Source organism: Hippocampus comes, unplaced genomic scaffold (genome assembly GCF_001891065.2).
Source record: "Hippocampus comes isolate QL1 unplaced genomic scaffold, H_comes_QL1_v1.1 scaffold2, whole genome shotgun sequence".
NCBI classification, from domain to species: Eukaryota; Metazoa; Chordata; class Actinopteri; order Syngnathiformes; family Syngnathidae; genus Hippocampus; species Hippocampus comes.
This window is the reverse complement of record NW_017805139.1, coordinates 3,767,077-3,785,786: the sequence shown is the minus strand read 5'-3', so window position 1 is coordinate 3,785,786 and position 18,710 is coordinate 3,767,077. Positions and strand designations below refer to the sequence as shown.

The window sequence follows — 18,710 nt, the reverse complement described above, 5'->3', positions numbered from 1 at the left end:
ATGGGTGTACACTTTGTCCACTTGTAATTATTTTGTTGTTACATCAGGATGAATACACATGCATGCCAAAGATTAGCACAGTAGTTAGCCAGCAATCTCCTTTTTACATTAGTCGGAGCAAATTTTGTCATCTTACAGGCTCCGCATAAGACTGTCACACAGACTTTGGAGTTTTGAGTGAGAGGATTTGATATAAACCAGGATTGGTTGAGACTCTTTTATTCAAGCGACTTTTATTTGCTCATTTTCGGGTCCAACAGTTAGATGGGTTACTTCCATTTTGTGGCAATGTTAACTTTTGTTATATGAGCATTATTATTACAGATCAAGTAGCACTACAGTATCATAAATGTATGTATAAGACCCTATTCGCACAGATCGATGCTGTGAAACTGGCAAATCAGTACACCTTCACAATAGACATTTCAACAATCAAGATTTGTTTCCCACTCAAATTACCTTCTGTGACGGTTCCAAATGGATCCAGTTAGTATACTTTTTTTAATGCAAATCGGCTTCTTTTTTCCTGGTCATGTTTCCAACCAATAAAACTGATTAGCTTCAGGGAACGGAGTGGTAGTACCTAATAACGTTACTTGAAATTCCCAGTTAAAAAAAAAAACAAAACATCTAAAAGGTTTATGACTGGTGCGCTTTATTACGATGAGCTGATAACTTAAGATAGACACAATTGTACAATTTTATCAATCTGTACAAAACATAAAACCATTACGAGCCCCCTATCACATTTAACCCTTCATAATCATTGAAATGACATTTCACTCTTACACTGGAATTACAGTCAGTTTATGAATTTCAAAACATAAAAAAAGACAAATAAAAAAAAGACTGAATCAAAAGACACAAAACAATGGATTATGATCTTGAATATTTTTCTTGTTTTGGAAAGAAATCACCTTGACTCATCATCAGATTGCCAGTTTACGATTATGGAGAAGCTTGGTTGGCGGCGCCGTCTGTTCGAGGAAACGCCATTGGTACTGCCAGCCAGGCTCACACACTCCAGAACTACCCATCCATCCATTCTCTGCCTCGACACACACACACGTACACATACACCAAGTGCGGGTCGTGCATATGCCTGCCACACCCATCACAACGTTGGACATGACTAGAAGCTGAATGAACACTCTGGAGTACAGTACTGGACTGACACTTCTCAGCTTGTCATCCTCATACACCAAAGCTGATTTGATGGACATTGATGTCAGCAACCGAAGGCGGATAACGTGGAGTCCCACCAAAAAGCCATGCATTGTGTTCAAGTCCGAGGCAGCTTGGTGTAAAGTAGGCTTCATGTGACAGGGAAAATTCCTTGACGGGACGGACCACTTATGTGTGTTAGAGGAGGGGGGATGCAAAGGTGAATGGTGAAGGAGGCACTGTGACCAGAAAACAACAGCCAAGAAAGTGGATGAATCCTCATATCGTTTCCTGTAAGCATCATTGATTTCATGTAACTCAAACTCTTTTACTGGGACTATTTTTGACCAAGCAATTTCGAATTAAGTTGTTAAGACTCAGATGTGGAGTTACACCCCCCATCCTCCCAAAAAAAAAAAAAACCCAAAACGTTTCTTCTGAGAGAAATGATGTGAAAACTAGACTAGGCTTGTTTACTAAAGCTAATAAGGTTCAGTGCAAAAATAAAATAAAAATACAAAAACAATTATAAGGTTAACCAAGCAAGTCAAACAGTGGTCACATGCACCGAGAACCACAGAGAAATGTCGCTAGCTTCTCTCAATGTGATTTAAAAGCTTTCAACTTGTGCACCAAGAAAAACACATCGGGACAGCTGCGTGCTCGTTCCTGCATAGTTGTTAATTGTGAGACAGATGTAAGCTCTGTTCCTCAATACGAAGCAGAAGTTCCCAACCCCACAAGTATGAGTGCCTCTAAGACGAAGGACAACCGATGAACACGTTGCACTTTCAAGGTGGCGCACCTTCAAGGCGACTGCCACGTTCCACAGCAAAGCCCAGAGTCTCTCGCCGAATAAAACATGCAGCACAGCATATGGCCATCTTTTCAAAGACATGCAAAGCTGCCCCCAACCTGCTTTCTTTTGTAAACGAGATGGTAACGGCCGGCCCATGAGGAGGCCACACGCTTGAGGCGAGCCCGCCCTCTCCACAGCATAAGCAGGACTGACGGTTCTACATTTCACTAGCGTCATGTTCACAGCAATGGGATCAAAAGTCATGACACTCCTGCAGGTGGTTTCTGAAATGGTACATTGCACTAAGTGGCAAAGAGGGGAGCAGACAATGACAGGAGCTCATTTAAGAGGACTACACTTCAGAGCAACTTCCATGTGCTTTATATTCATATATATACGAGGAGTTGATATTTGATATAATAGACAAAAAGATCAGAAAAATCAAGAGGGGCACAAAGTATAAAGACATAAGAGGGAAAGAAATCACATTCATATATATATTAAGACATTTTTTTTTGTGTGTGACATGTCAGCGCAACAACAGGAATGAAATCTAAAGTGATATGAAATGGCTGCAGCCTTCCGTCCTTACGAGCCTACAGACAGAGTGGCTCAGCTTGGGGCGAGGAAGGAGCCCCACGCTGTAACTTTCTATACTGAGACATATTAACGGGTGGTGGGCGGGGGTGGGGTTGAAGAGGGTTGAGGGGATGTGAATGGGGGTGACAGATCGGTTAAAAGTAGTGGCGAGTTCAGATCACAGCCCTGCAGCCCTGAAGGGACTATGGAGAATGGAAGAAGGGGGACGGGATTGGGGTTTTGGAGGCAGGGGGTGGGAAGAGCCAGGGCCAAGCTAGATGTTCTGACAGCACTGCATCTTTGGTTTGTTCTCAGTGGGCTGCACTTGGATGTTGACCACATTGTTGCTGGGAGACATGTCACTCTCCTGCCGCTCCGACATCTGCTTTTGGGACACGATGCGGTAGATCTCTGGAGGGAGGGAGATCACAAGGTTAATGTTTCATTTTGTGACATCACGCTCACCTGAGATCACAAGTTGTAGCAATTGCACATTGCCCATAAAAGCCGCCGGTTTCCTGGAACTGATGTTTATGTGAAGGTTAACAGGACGGGAATCCGTCAGCAAATCTGAGGTCCAAATGCTCCGTTGCGCACCGCTGGATGCTTGAGACGAACTCCAGCTAAGAAAATGAAGGTCCAATTCTCGACGTCCAATTCCACTTGAAGTGCCATTTGGTGTAAGTGCCGTGTTTTCCATACACTGTTCATGTGCGGTGTCCAATTCTGGAGTGCTGGTTCTGCACATGCACCTCACACAGCTCTCATTGCATTCCTTCATGCCCAAATCTTGAAAAAAAAAAAAAAAACACCCACTGCACAGACAACTGCAGAGGTGATAATAATAACGAGTGTATTGGTCAACAACAAATTTGAATCAGAGATGGCTTGATGTGACCAGGAACATATTTTTGACCCTGGTTTAAAAACTGTCTCTGCTTTTCCAAACACACCAAGTTATTGGGCTATTTTCAGGTTTTGTCTTTAATTTTGACCTACAAAAGCTTGTACAAGACTGATTTTACCCGGCGTTGTAATTTAAAGCCAAGACGCTTTAGTATAAATCTAGCACCTGTTGCTGAACCTAACCTTTAATTCATTTAGATTACTAAACATGAGGCCTGCAGCTAAAGAATCTTTTGGTGTTGGGATATACTGAAAATTCTATCAAATATAATAAATATATGTAATATTTTTTTGGCTTGGTTAAAGATAAAAACAACAAAACATTTCCACTTCATGAACGGCCAAATGGTTTTCCTTTTTGGATTCTCACCATTTTTTACTTGAGTTTAAATAGTGCTAAGCAGAACATCATTTTCCTTATTAGAAATATTTGTGAGGTTTTAGACAAATCTCTCCCCACATTTTGGTCAATGAGAAGAAGTGACCTCACAGCTACAGTGGCGAGGTTGACAGCTAAAACAGCACATTTAAGCAAGCCTGCTTCAAAAGTTCAAAAGGATCAGGAGGAACTTTGTGAGGCTGCTGCTGGCATCAAGGTGTGCAGAAAAGGGTGACACGGGAGTGAAATCCCACTCCCACAAAGAAAAATCCCATCTCATCCTAGACTATAGTCTAAAAAATAAATAACTAAATAACCCTTGTCCTATCCCGTCACAGTGAAAACAACTCCCATCCTGTCCTGCTCCCATTCAGCAAAACTCCCACTTGTGTACCGCTCACATTTTGGAGGTCAACCACTTTTTTTTTTTTTTAAAGGTGCGTTTTACTCATTTATTGAACAGTTTGACACCCCCAATCTCCTCATTGACAATCATTCTTTGATGCAACATTTTTTTCCTACACTAGTGTTGTTTGAGTCAACGATGACTAAATTATTTTGTCAGCACCCTTTTTGTTTTCACGACGATAACGAGACGGCGACGAGCGCAACGTAGCTCTTCGATGACTACAATATGACATGACGTCTGTGAGTTTTTGTTGACGACACTGGACGGAATTGTTAGTGTGTGGTCTGCCAGACCTTCAAAATGCAAGACCTCTCGTCCTACCGTGCAAGTAATCTGTCTGTCAAAAAACATCGGCAATGTTGCTGCAACCTATCCTTGTTTGGTCACGCCCACCACCTGGCGGGCACGCAGGGCACACGGACACATCAGCACAACACAAGATGTCTGCGGTCAACAGTCACACACACACACTTTCCATTGATGGACCAATGGCGGCAGTGTCAACAAAGTGGCTTGATGGTCGGAAACAAAGAAAAGATAGTATGGACATACTTTCTGTACAACCCAGCATAAAGAACAATGCAATGCAGTGGTAAAGTAGGTGGAAAGAATACCACGCCTCTCAAGGCTCGCCGTGCATTATTTTTGCGCAATCTCTGATTATAATTTTTAGTAAAAAGATGTCGACCAGTATAATTTAAGATCAGATAACACCTTTCAAGGGACCCAAGGATACTGAGGAAAAAGGACTTTCAACCCACTCTCACTATCTGAGGAATGATATACTGTGCGTAGTGTGGTCTGCCCTCGCATGTTACCGATTTTAGAATGGCTAAAAGCAGCCGTGCAGAAGGAAATCCCTGACAAAAGAAAATTGTGTTTTTCTAACGCAAAATATCACCTCCATTGTCTTCTAAAAGACAAAACGTTATGTGATCCCGTTGAAATGGTCGTTTCAGTTGCAAGCTACGATTTACCTGAAATCTCTCTAATTCTGCTAAATCATTCCATTTGTGACAAACGAATGTTTTTTGCTGTTGTTGTTTTAATGCACAGGTGTCAAACTCTGGCCCTCGAGGGCCGCCGTCCTGCATGTTTTCCATCTCTCCCTGTTACAACCCACCTGATTCAAATGAACTGGCTCGATATCAGGCTTCTGAAGAGCTAGCTGATGAGCTGATTATTTTAGTTGTGTTGCAAATGGGCGGGACAGAAAACGTGCAGGAGAACGGCCCTCGAGGACCGGAGTTTGACACCTATGTAATCTAATGCGTTGAAATTCACACGAGTGATGTATTAACATCATAATACTTGTGCATGCACACACCTGTGAGAATGGTCTGGAAGGCAGTCTCAACATTCGTGGAATCCAGAGCTGATGTCTCCAGAAAAGATAAACCGTTTTTCTCTGCAGGACAAAATCAAACAACAGGTTACTAGGCACTGAAATATGTTGCAATACACAGCAAGAATCTTAACGTAAGCAAAACACAAATCTATTGATTGCGCAACAGGCACAAGTACCCAAAAGTAAAAAAAAAAAAAAAAAAAAGTTTTCTTTCTGTGTGTATTGTTATTGAGACCATTATGTGGGAGAAAAAAAAATCATGGTATGAGTGTATTTGAGGGCAAGAAGGAGAGTCAAGTGAGGCTACGTTCAAATCTTGCAAGCAGCTATATGACAACATGCTCTAGCCTTATTGTATTGTATTGTATTGTATTGTCACTATAAGGGACCATGAATAGCACTAACATTATAAAAGCTGGTGTCAGATTAACCGCAACAAAAAGTAGCAATGATATTACTACAAATGGTTATAAATGATCACACTTTAACGATGACGCCATGTTTGTACCACACAACTCATGCAAGGGGTATGATCACAAGGTCAAACATGATCATTGCGACGACATCAAAAACATGCTGGGGAACTAAACCTAGCACACCGCAATCTAATATCAATGGCATCTCTTTCTCTGAAAAAAGGGTGAAGTCAATTACTGTATTTTCCTCACTATACGGCGCACCTTAAGGCTTTAAATGTACTCATAAACCGACAGTGCACCTTATAATCCGATCCGTCGTATATATTGGTGTTACAGTCTCTTAATATTCCCCATTGAGTTGTTTCCCTGTTAAGTGTTCCTATGTCATCTCGTGGTGATTAGCAGGAACCAATTGGAACCTAAAAGGGTTCTTTCTGCCCCGACACTAATCGACATGTGCATTCACCAACCCACATTCAAACAGACAACTACATTGTGAGCTCTGCTCAGCCATTGTGAAACGAACATAATACCACAAGCATAGTTAATTACTGGCTAAACGAAGGAAGAAGACAAACAAGACTTCGAAGGGTATTTCGCCCCTTGTGGATGTGAGCCCACCAGGTTTGTGTGCCTTTTTGTTGAATCAAATGTCTTCATTACTTTTGTCTTTCATTTATTGTTTTGGAATGCTATTTGTATTCATGCAAAGGAATAAATCGTGTATTTTTATGGACTTCGTGTCTTGCTTCATGCTACATCCTGAGGGAGCTACATAAGGATCAGTATTCTGATTTCTGGGACATAGTATTTTAAATGTTCTGTAAAGCGCTCGCTTTGTTCCATCTGCAGCGATTGTGAAGGCTCGATCAGTGGTTCTTAACCTTGTTAGAGTTACCGAACCCAAACAGTTCATATGCACGTTCACCGAACCCTTCATGAGTGAAAAATCAAGACATTAAAAAAACGCATTTAATAAAAACAGAAAAAAAGTAAATAATATGACATGGCATAAGTATCGTTTTTTTTTTAAATTGTATGGCGTATTATCACGACAGTCACACGGTGACTACTGGGCGAACTAAACTTCCCGCAGTACTGATTGGACAAGCAATGTAATGTGATCATCTATCTGCATCTGGCTGGTGAATGCAGCCAACCCGCGTCCCGTTTCATTTTAACATTTGTCAGACTTATGATTATCACCTGCCTACACACGTGCACATAACTTTAGGTGAGGATCCATCACGGTTTTCATCCATTACTCTGCAATTCGAATGGAATGGTTGCACACCGTTGCACAGTACATGGGTTGGCTGTGTTCACCAGTCACTCATGCAATAATGAGGGAAATGCCTTAATCATTTGTGTTTATGAGGACTCAAAAGGAAATAAAGTGAAGCCTTTTTTGGTTCAACTACAACGGCGGCATTCTTTATTGTCGTCGTTGCCGAACCGAAATGCCCGTCGAACTTCATGCCCTGCTGACGTAGTAACAAAAGGCCAGTGAATTTGCCGCTACACCTTTTTTCAGGTAATGAAATGCCATTGATATTTGCACTATTAATGTTCATACACACTGCATCATAGAATCAAGGGAAATGAATTTTGAGTGGTGTGCTGCTCTAAACACTGCTAATAATTTTATAAATACTGTATATCTATTCAGTACTGTCCAAAAGCCTTCACCAAACAAACATTTTGGAGCCCTATTTCAGACAAAATCTCACTGAATATTTAACGCTTGACATCTCAACCACTACAATGGTGGATGGAAGCCAAGTGATTTGATTAGGTATTGAAACACAAATGACCAGATGGTCCATTGATATATGATGTCATGACATAAAATAGCAAAGTGAGTTCACACCCACTATTTTCTTGATATACTGTATGTCCGTTTTTAGAGCTTTAGCAGAAAGCCAACATTGGTCAAATATATTTGTACTGATTACTGTTTTATGCATTGATTGAGTTTTTTTTCTGTCGGAGTCCTACTGTGTTTGAATGCACCCCGTGCCTCCTGCCAATCACAAGTGGCATCATTTTTACTCCCTTTGTGAGCCTATCCGTTTGAACCACAAGTGGTGAGTGTATTACAAACAATAAGACAAATATTCAGTGACAAGAATCTGCCTGTTAATGGCATGAGTGATCTAATAGTAGGCCACCTCATTTCGCTTCTCCACACAATAAATGTTGATCCTGTTTGGCCCATTACCTAAAGTAAAGGTGTCAGATGTGGACCGCCACATCATTTTATGTGGCCCGCAAAAACAAATGACATATGCTAACTTCCATGATGTTTGCTAAAATGTGTACCATTTCAATTTGTCAATTTGCAGTATGTAATTAATAAGAACATTGAGATATTGCAAGCATTTTCTTGCTATTACAATAACTTAGTTGAACCAAAGTATATTTTTGACTTCCAATTTCGAAACTGGTTCCCAATCAATTTGTTGTATACTGCATATGTAATAATATGAAAAGATTAAACAGCCCTGAGAGAGAAACTGTAACTATAATGTTGCCCGCGACAAAAATGAGTTTGACACCCCCGACCTCAAGTGTGCTTTGAGTTTTGGCTCCCTGTGCAATTGAGTTTGACACCCTTGCATTAGACTGTAAGCCCATATTGACCTCAAGTATTGACGTGGATGAATTTGCTCTAATGACACAACTCGTGTCCTTCATCAAAATATTTAGAGCGTTTTGAATTGATTTTGTGAAGAACACAGTCCTTAGAGAGAAATGAAGAAAAAACAACCGACCTGGCTGAGTCCATACAACAAAAGCGCATGCCATATATGCACTCGTATACGTGAGGGGCAGAACATGAAGCATGTGCAAACCAAATGCAAAGTTTTAGGTTGGCTTTTAACGTTCTACAAATCAAAGGGAGATTTTTCCATCGAAAACAAGAACAAGTGAACTGTGGTTTACCAGCAAAAGCCCGGGCCTCATCGGTTGGAACAGCCCGGAGGTGACGCAGGTCGCTCTTGTTGCCCACCAGCATGATAACGATGTTGCTGTCAGCGTGATCTCTCAGCTCCTTCAGCCAGCGCTCCACATTCTCGTAAGTTAGATGCTTGGCAATGTCATAGACCAGGAGAGCGCCCACTGCACCGCGGTAGTACCTGCAGTTTCCATTTAGACATAACACCCGGCCATCAATTTTCATCAGAGTCAATTCACGCCAACAAAGCCACTGATTTACGACCAGTTGATAACCTGATTTCAGCAAACTGGCTTATGTCACTGGCAATGCGGCCGATTGAAAATCACTTCTGAAACTTGAGTCATTGCTGAAACTTGTTTTGTGATTGAGGATGTGACAAAAAGAAGATAACATATGTCAAAGTTCTCCACCTTGAGATGACTACTTTTAATGATTTTGAAACTGTTCCAGCCACACACTATGTCGGACACTCATCTCCTAAAAGCAAATTAAATATTTAGGAGTGCACCTGCAACAAGACTGTCACAAATCGGGATCGCTAAAACTTCAACATACTTTTGTAATGTTCTCTTACTCCTGAAGTCCCCTTTTACTAGCATGGTAAAATACAAACTATTGGTTTCAAGTCTGAACATTGGCTTGGTCAGTCGAAAACATTTATTCTATCACTCTGATGGTAATTCTTTGTTGTTTTTATATGTTACCATTATTGACACACGAACATTATGATTTGCACAAAGGAATGTATGAAAGGAAATGCTGAGGTCCTGAAATTTACACGCTAAATTATTTATGACAAAAGACTAACTGAACTAACTGAAGCTTGACAGCTGAGCCAAAACATGTTTCAGTTGAAAAAACAGTTTCCACTGGCCTAATGCAGATCGTAAAAAAATATACATTAAAAAAATTATACTACGAAACATTAATAATTAGCTGTGGTTACACATATGTTTGACCAAATAGGACTGTGTTTCCACAGCCAACTTGAATTCTTGTGCCTGTAATAGGCCCATACAAAATGGGCTTTCCCGGTTCCCGAGGCTTCCTTGAGTGTAATTTCAACACTGACAGTACTCACGCTGATGTGATGGCACGGTAGCGCTCCTGTCCAGCGGTATCCCAGATCTGGGCCTTCACCGTTTTCCCATCCACCTGAATGCTGCGCGTGGCGAATTCGACTCCAATGGTGCTCTTACTTTCCAGGTTGAACTCATTGCGAGTGAAACGTGATAGCAGGTTACTCTTTCCCACACCCGAGTCACCAATCAGGACCACTGCAATTCAGAAAACATGGATTAATGCGGCCTCCATGGATCCATTGTTTCAATAAAAGATAGCAGGTGTGGGCGGGGTACACCTGCAGACTAATATAACCTAATTTAATGCTCTGTTAAAGATTATGCCTTTATGAAAATATGAAGGCTCAGTTTAAGGTTGACAGGAAGGTAAACTGTGGTCAAAATATGCAGCGGTGTACAATCAGATTTGGAGTTTCTAATGTGCCCCTCTTGTAGCTGAAGATTATTAAAACACTACTTATGATAATGTCATATTAAAGAAATAAAACAATCAAATAACATTTTCCTCATGGGGTTCGAGACAGTTCTTGGAATTGGATATGTGAATAAACATATAGCTAGCTGGCGTTAATTAAAATGGAGCTTTCTTCAGAATTGGATTTGAATATATACAGTACTACATTTCACTACATCGTGCAGGTGTCCCTAAGTGGAGTGAGTGAGTGTAGTTTGCATCATAAATACAATGGATCTACTGGAATTCAAACACCAACCATCCCAGTTATATCATTTAAACAACGTCGGACTAACAAGAATCCCTTTGTGATATTGCTCAAGTTGGTTGATTAGGGTTTCAAGTTGTTTACGTGTCATGAATGTAAATGCAAATTTTAGTCAGTGAAGACGGGTTTTCCAAGACGGGCACATACACTGACTATTAATGAGTTAATGCTTTTCAATTATGTTGTCAACATTAGGTTAATTCGTATGCCAATTGCTCGAAAATGTTAATGAAAAGTCCTTCCTGTTGTGTTTAGATGACCTACTTGAAATCGAATTCAATGCTGTACCAAACGATTCAATGTTTTTAGTTTCAAAACTCGCTACGTTACGCATATGATGCATTTCATCTACTATGTCTATTTTTTCCCCATTGGTAATATTGATATGCATTGAATAAAGCGCGTGAACTCGCTCCTACTGGCAACCCCGTCAAGATAATGTGATAACGGGAAAGGTTAGGCGTGTCCGCTAGTCCGCACCCAGCACTAGCAAAAGGCCCGGCATTTTAAAATCACAAACGAAGTTTCAAACGTGTTTTTCTTTTTACAATACCTGTTATTGGCAGATACCACTTTTGTGACGTGTGAATTAATTAAGCTCGCTGACATTTTCCGAGAAGCTTGACGAAAAGCAATCACAGCACAAAGGTAGTGTCGGCTAAGTTTAGCCTAACAGCTAACAGAAGCAAGGGACAACATAACGACAAAAAAGTCATTTTACCTTTGAACAAATAATCATATTCGTCATCTCTGGTGCCCATTATCTTATTGAGTAATAGTCAGCCCAAGATTGACCTCGTTCTAATGGTAAGAAACGATCTAGTTGGCTTTAGTCTGCCCAAAAGGAATCTGTTTGGAAGACGTACTTCCGCGATTTCTTCTTCGTGTGCCTCATCGGACAATAAGAGCTCTCTTACTCCTAGCGGTCAAAAACAGGAACTGACAAAGTGTCATTTCCATGTGCAGTGCTTAAGATTCGGATTCGTAGTGTAGTACATTGTTGGAAATACGGTACTAAATCGAACGTACGTACATTGAAAATCATAAGTATGTTTTGCTGAAGATTGTTATGTAAGAATATACTTGGCTGTTGAGACTTTTTTATGTCAACATAACTGTCATTCTTTCAGATTCTTCCACAAACGAGTGACATTTTGTGCTGATCAGCAAATGACATCACTGCAGATGACTCAATCCTGTAACAATTACTTACAAATACCGAACTTAAAGTTAAAAGTAAAGTAAAATATATTTATAACATTGTAATATGAAGCTATTTGAATCCATTGTAAATGTATTTTTGCATCTTCATCTTGAAGTTGTCAGAGCAGAGTTGTATTAAATTGTATTTAAATGTATTTGTAGTAAATGTTGTAACACAGAAACATAACAGATTTTTTTAGGAAAAGTTGAGTAGCAGGCTCAAAAAATACCCTAGCTGATTCACAGACAATTGTCTGTTGTTAAGATATGATTCCTCTCTGTTAGCTGGATTTGAATGAAACAATGTAGAATGCTGTTGAAGGTATTTCCTGCTTACTGTGATTACAATCACCTTTGGTACCCCCTCACCCCCACTACTTTTATGACCCCTCCAGAGGACATGTCAACATCAAAAGAGGAACTGTTATCTCAAGTATCTGTGTTGCAGCTATTGAGGGACTGCGCTTTGCTATGAGTACTATTGATCTCAGTCTCTTTCGTGAACATTTGTTTGCACACTTAAAACAACATATGTGGTGTTAAAGTTTATCTTCTTCTTCTTGGTTGATTAACGGCCCCCCAAGTGTCTCTTCCGTTGTTCCCCCGCACCTTGGGTCGGTCCCTGATCGCTGTTAAGCCCCCCTGGGAAGACCTCTTATCTCAGGATGTATGCACAGCGGGGGTTCTGGAACTTGCCATCACACCAAATGGTGGGTAGTGGTGGTCTGGTCTCACCTCACCACTCCCAACTTCTTCCAGCCACACTGGGTCAGATGTCATGTTACTTTCTTTGTTTCCGGGATTTGCATGAGAGGCGTACCTAACCGCCTCTCATTATCATATTGTCTCTATATAATCTCATGAATGTGTTTCTTCTAGGCTTCCTGATTCAAATCTGGACCCCTCAGGAGCCCGAATCGATTCGTAAACTGCAGAAAATAAATTAAAACCCCTTCGAAGTAACTGTACATCGCCTCCAGCCTTTATTTGGATGACCAACATTCTCCTCGTCCGAAATTCAACGAACACGCGGGAAAGAGGAGGCCGCTCTTCCCCCAACACTGTATACTATCGTCTCACTTCCAAGCACACTCACCCGCACGCATCAATAGGAAAGAAGCCGACGAGGGGGATTACAGAGCATTTCACGTATTTAAGGATATTACCAAACTAAAAAAAAAACACAGTTACCTTCATCTTTCAATGGATCACCAGAAGAACTCCAAACCTTTACATTACAATATAGTACAGTACAGTACTTCACAATTATGTTAGCCTGACAGTACAGATGTGCAGGTTCGATTCCGGCTCCGGCCTGCCTGTGTGGAGTTTGCATGCTCTCCCCGTGTCTGCGTGGGTTTTCTCCGACTACTCCGGTTTCCTCCCACATTCCAAAAACATCCGTGGCAGGTTAACGAAACACGGGAAATTGTCCCTAGGTGTGAATGTGAGCGCAGATCGTCATTCATCTCTGTGTGCCCTGTGGTTGGCTGGCAACCAGTTCAGGGTGTCCCCCGTCCCCTGCCCGAAGACAGCTGAGATCGGCTTCAGCACACCCGCGACTCTTGTGGGGATAAACAGATTAGTAAATAGAAAGATAGATAGATAGGATATACATACAGGCCAAGCAGGACAAAGAAAATTGTCTCACTCTAATAATTTAACTCCACAATGTCAGTGTTTGATCTGAGCGCATGAGCAAGGAAGGTTAAGAGATTCATACGTGGCATCTACTGGTTGAATTGTATGGAAGCAATAATCCTCCTTCTGACACTTTGATTGGTTTCCTACAAAAAATGTACACTTGCATGAAATCCTCCATCTGGTGCACCTCGCAACTTTTGCCCACTCATGAGATGTGAGGGTGCAGGACACTATAATCAAGTGTGTTCAGCTCTGGTTCTCGAAAGCTACCTACATCAAATGATCAGCGCATCAGCAAGGTGTGAAGAAGCCCGAAAAGGATCCTGATCATTTGAATCAGGTGTATTGCAGGAGGGACACATCAAAAACAGGCAGGACAGCAGCCCTTGAGGGACAGTTGTTAGTGTCCTGCGATTTGGCTGGTGCAACAAGATGTACCTCTCACCCAAAGTGAGCTGGGAATAGAATCCAGTTCATCCGTGACCCTAAGGAGGACCAGCGCTAATTTAAATGGACAGCTGGCTGGTCATATAAAATGTCTGCTTCACGTGCTGACCTAATACAATGTTTGAGAGACAATGAATGGACCAATAGAAGTTCAAATTTGTTGACTGAAATTGATATACAATGCTTGATTTGGTAGGAACAAGAAACAAGTTGTTGTAAGATCAACACAGTGTTCTGTCATTAAAATGTTCTTGTTATCATATATGGTTTTGTCAAAATCTGTATTTTCACTCCAGAGGTTATTCATTCCACATTTATTTCTTCATATAATCAGGGAGAAATTTCTTCCATTTCATATCCTGGAAACAAAACAAAAAAAATCATAAAAACTCAAATATTTGTCAACATATCAGCCTTTTATACCTGACTCACATTTTTTCCCCATGTAGATTTGGGCATCTTGGTCTTGATATCATCAAGAGACTCGTAAGTGTTTGCCTGGTTTTCCATGGACTTGCCGGGGACCTGTTCGTAGGTGCTGTCAGGGAAAGTGATGACTGCTGGCTTCTGCTCAATCTCAGCATACATGGTGGCTCTCGGAGAGACTGAACTCCTTTTAGGCCTTTCAGAGGTCGGGTTGGACCTAAACAATTCCAGGTCATAACTCTGCTCCTCTGACCAAAGGTTGCTCAGTGTCAAAGACTCTGTGGGGTCATGAAGCGAATATGTGTGGCATGTGACCGTCTTGGCAGGAACATGGATTTGAGATGCTGAGACTGTGAGTGATGGACTGTTCAACTGGTTTGAGTAGGTCTCCTCTTGTTGATCTGGTTTGTTTTTGTTTATCACTGGGACAGACTTGCTTCTGCCACCCACAGACGTATGCTGAGAGTGAGCCACCTGGTCCCCAGGATAGCTTGCGTCAGTGTATAAATGTGAAGACCGGCTGGTTATTAAGGTTGTGTTTTCTCTTTTTGCCCTGTTTGTGACCTTCTGGGTATTGCTTGGTTGTGACGTATCAGAAAAAGATCCACTAAGGGAGAATGCCGGTGGAACACCCCTTTTTGGAACAGCAGGAGCCTGGAAAAAAATCATGTCAAATTCAATATGCTGTCACTGAAATCAGAAGTTTCTTTGTGATTAGCGTTTTAAATCGGCTTCGGACTTGCATAGCTCAACTCTTGGCGAAAGCAGTTTAGAACCAATGTTGGGCATTTCTGTGAGTGGGAAGGCTGCGAAGTGTCTTCTTTCGTTCGCTTTTATGCTAGTCACATATTAGAGTCTCAAAATGGAGGAAGCACATTTGCACTGGACTTGGAGAACAACCTCCACACTTGATATTTCAAGTGTCCCCCAATAGCTGTGCCACCCAGGTGGGATGGTTTAAAAAATATAATGCATTCAGAGGGTTTGATGGCTGCTGTTCACATATTTATGAATGAATAAATCATGTTAGAGCAGAGCTGTCTATCGTGCGCTAGTGTCAAACGTGGTCTGTGCAAGTTTAGACTGACTTTCCAAATTGGCCATGTGCCTGCCTGCCCAACTGAAAAACCACACTGAAACAAACAACACTGTGTGTAGAATTTACACAATTGTACGTAATCAAATGGCTTTGCAAAATAAATCATCTGGATCACGTTAATTTTTAAGTCGCTTCCTAGTCCACTTAAAAAATGTATCTGGATTCAGATGATTTTATTTCGCTCAACCAATTGACAAAATAATACTGAGTACATGAAACAAAAACCTTCTTTCGTGGAGCTTGGCAGAGACCGATCTGCCAAATTTGCAAACACACAGATCGAACCATGCGCTTGACGCAAAAATCAGGATCCGCCAGCATTTACAGTGCGTCACTGTTTCATACCTGAGAAAGGGACATGGAGTCAACAGATTGGGTTGCAGTCAGTTTTTTGTTTCTGAATTTCGGTGGCAGTGCAGGTGGCTGAACGGTGGTGCGTCCACCATCAGTTTGTTCCTGGATCCTTTGATTGTTTCCAGCAATGCTCTTGTTATTCGGGTCCCAACGGCCCTGCAGAGCATGGACACTTACTCCTGATTCCCCTTTGCTATTGTAATTCACCACATCATACACTTCACCTGTGTTTGCCTGGAAAGAACAACAACCCCTGTTATCGGCTCTTCATAGCTACTTAAAAACACACTTGTTTCACTAACCAAAACAAGTCAGCTACAACAGATACTAAAAAGATATGAGTGTCAGTGTTGTAGTTTGTCTTTTTTTTTTCTTAGCTGAAATGTTTGGCTCTCCTTTTAATTCATGGTTTCAATATAATCCTGCAGTGGGATGGTTAACAACTGCAATGTTTTTCAGATGAAAAAAAAAAAACTAATAAATCTTGGGCCTTCATTCACTCACATTCAAGAGGACTGAAAGTTAGTCTCAAAGACCTCACCTCAAAACAGCTGGTTGTCAGATACTCTCCAAATGGCTGGATAGGGCTTACTTTATAATGATCTATAAGATCACTGATGCAGGAGTAGGTGTGACAGTCACCTGATATGAAAAAAAGTCCCTCTTGATTTTGAGTTATAACAAAATGGCGGCACCTGTCAAGGCCCCTGTAGAGGAAATGCACAACTTATTGTTTTTGCTAAAATGAGCACTACTCTCTGGACAATGAATGGACAAAGAAATCACATCAAAAATATTATGAACATCTCAAGAAAGCTTTTACAGCTGCAAAAGTGGGAGTAACTCCATAGTTATCTTTCTATAGGCGTAAAAATTAGGTGTCTTACATGCAGTAGCTTAGCAACAAATGAAGTGATAACCACAATTTTCTTCTGTCAGAGGACCATCCTCTCATTTGATTTTATAAAATCGAGAGTTGTAATGATCTGTGCTGGTCAAATTGTATTGATCTGCATATTACACCTCTTGAACTCACTAAATTCTATCTTAGTCTATGTGCTTCATGGTTCTTTGTACATTCAGCTTCAACTTCTTACTTGTAGGAAAGGATGTAGCCGATGGTTTTATCACTGAGGCGGATGAGAAAAGAGCCCGCAGCTTTATCTGCCAGGAGATCCTCTGCATGCCTGTGATGGGGAGGCAGACAACAAACATCAGAAGCAACTGATTTGTGTCATATTTCAAGTGAGTTAACAATTGCACGGCAGCACTATGACACTTTCAGATGATTCCAATTGCCTTTTTTATTGGTGCCTTTTTTTGGGGGGGGGGGGTTGTTGTCTTTTTGAAACCATGAAAGCCTTTTTTAGCTCTGTTACCGACATGAAGAATTCAATGTGTCAGGTATTGAATGTCACTTGATGGTCGGCTACATTCAAAGGCTTGATCAGATTTTCAACATACTCCATCCCCAAAATGCCCCAATGACAATATTAAATACCGATAAATGGATTTCCTGTCGTTAATAAAAAGACAGTGGTACACCCTTTTGGAATGTTTTCACACAAAATGAAGGGTTGATGGATCATCCATTGGTTCTTTGAGAGACTTTGTTGACATGTCCACTCTAATTCTGTGAATGGGAGAGTAGTGTAATATTCTCAAGTCACCTGGCGTAACTCCTTGGTACATGTTTATGGAGAGTAAATGTCATCATAGCAAAATACACACATCCAAACTGCAATAATTCAGATGTTATGTAACAGGTGTGAGCCTCAGCTAATTATATAATGAAAAAAAAAACAATTAAATGGTGTGATTTGAGACTTGAGTTCCTTCACGCAAAATTTATAGTAAATAAAGTGACATATGGACCAGGGAGAGAGAATTTGTTGAGCTAAGTGAACATGCTAATATTAAACAGCATGGGAAAATACAAGGGTGAAAATATCAAATAAATACAGGTTACTCATACAATAGAATTATTCTGGTGTGTTAAATAGCTGATGTTCATCAAAAAGTTGTGTGTTGTATCTTTACAGTTGTGAGATACAGTTAAAATCCCATATGTGAAGAGATGTAGGTTAATTCATTTAAGATGGCATTGACATGTACAGATTCGTCTTTCTATTTTGTTGAAGCAAAATGTCTGCTCATCTCGACAAATTATTTTTAAAAATGCCAAATTTCGTTCGTCATAAAGAGAAATTGGAACATTGAAAACGATTTCATGCTTTGAAAGGTAATCTTTGTTTTTTGTTTCTTACTTTCTTCCAGTGAAGCCTTGAAACCAGCTGGGAAAGTTTCCATTTTGCAGAATGATCTGTGCCTGTGTCCCAATGAACCACCGAAGCACGAGCTCCTTCAGACCTCCTTCAGAGGAATCCAGATGCAGATCAACAGATAACTTCGTCTCCATCCCGACACGTTTGTCATGAAACCAACACACAGAGCACTAGTCCTGAATGAATAGTCCCTGCTTGGATCATCTCTCAAAAGGAAGGACAGGCGTTCATTTGACTATAAAACAGCTCCCTCGTGTTAACAACGGTATTGTTTGACTTTATCATCGCTTCATCACTCGGCTTGCCTTTGCCTGGTTATCTACAGTATGTTCCGTGTGCCTGCTGCATGCGTGGTGTGCAGCAAGCACAGTACTTTAAAAAGTGAGGGGGGAAAACAGAAAAAGGGGATTCTCCCATCTGGGGCTCCTTCTCACTATTTGTCAACTGTGGGCATGTGAAGCTTTTTGAGACTTTTTGTGATTA

The 18,710-nt window shown here is 41.0% G+C and overlaps 2 protein-coding genes across 2 annotated transcripts; both read right to left on the bottom strand.

Moving 5' to 3' along the window:
* Window positions 1-631: 631 nt before the first annotated feature.
* On the bottom strand, window positions 632-11,667 carry rab11a (RAB11a, member RAS oncogene family). Its single transcript, XM_019867394.1, has 5 exons — window positions 11,491-11,667; window positions 10,047-10,242; window positions 8,950-9,143; window positions 5,564-5,644; window positions 632-2,953 (listed from the first exon to the last, which is right to left on the bottom strand). Exons 1-5 carry the CDS (start codon window positions 11,528-11,530, stop codon window positions 2,817-2,819), a joined length of 648 nt encoding a protein of 215 aa, XP_019722953.1. The 5' UTR covers window positions 11,531-11,667; the 3' UTR covers window positions 632-2,816.
* Window positions 11,668-14,018: 2,351 nt separating this feature from the next.
* sh2d7 (SH2 domain containing 7) lies at window positions 14,019-18,644 on the bottom strand. Its single transcript, XM_019867393.1, has 6 exons — window positions 18,210-18,644; window positions 17,040-17,129; window positions 16,484-16,649; window positions 15,934-16,176; window positions 14,496-15,143; window positions 14,019-14,422 (listed from the first exon to the last, which is right to left on the bottom strand). The coding sequence occupies exons 1-6, from the start codon at window positions 18,359-18,361 to the stop codon at window positions 14,378-14,380; spliced, it is 1,344 nt and encodes a 447-aa protein (XP_019722952.1). The 5' UTR covers window positions 18,362-18,644; the 3' UTR covers window positions 14,019-14,377.
* Window positions 18,645-18,710: the final 66 nt, after the last annotated feature.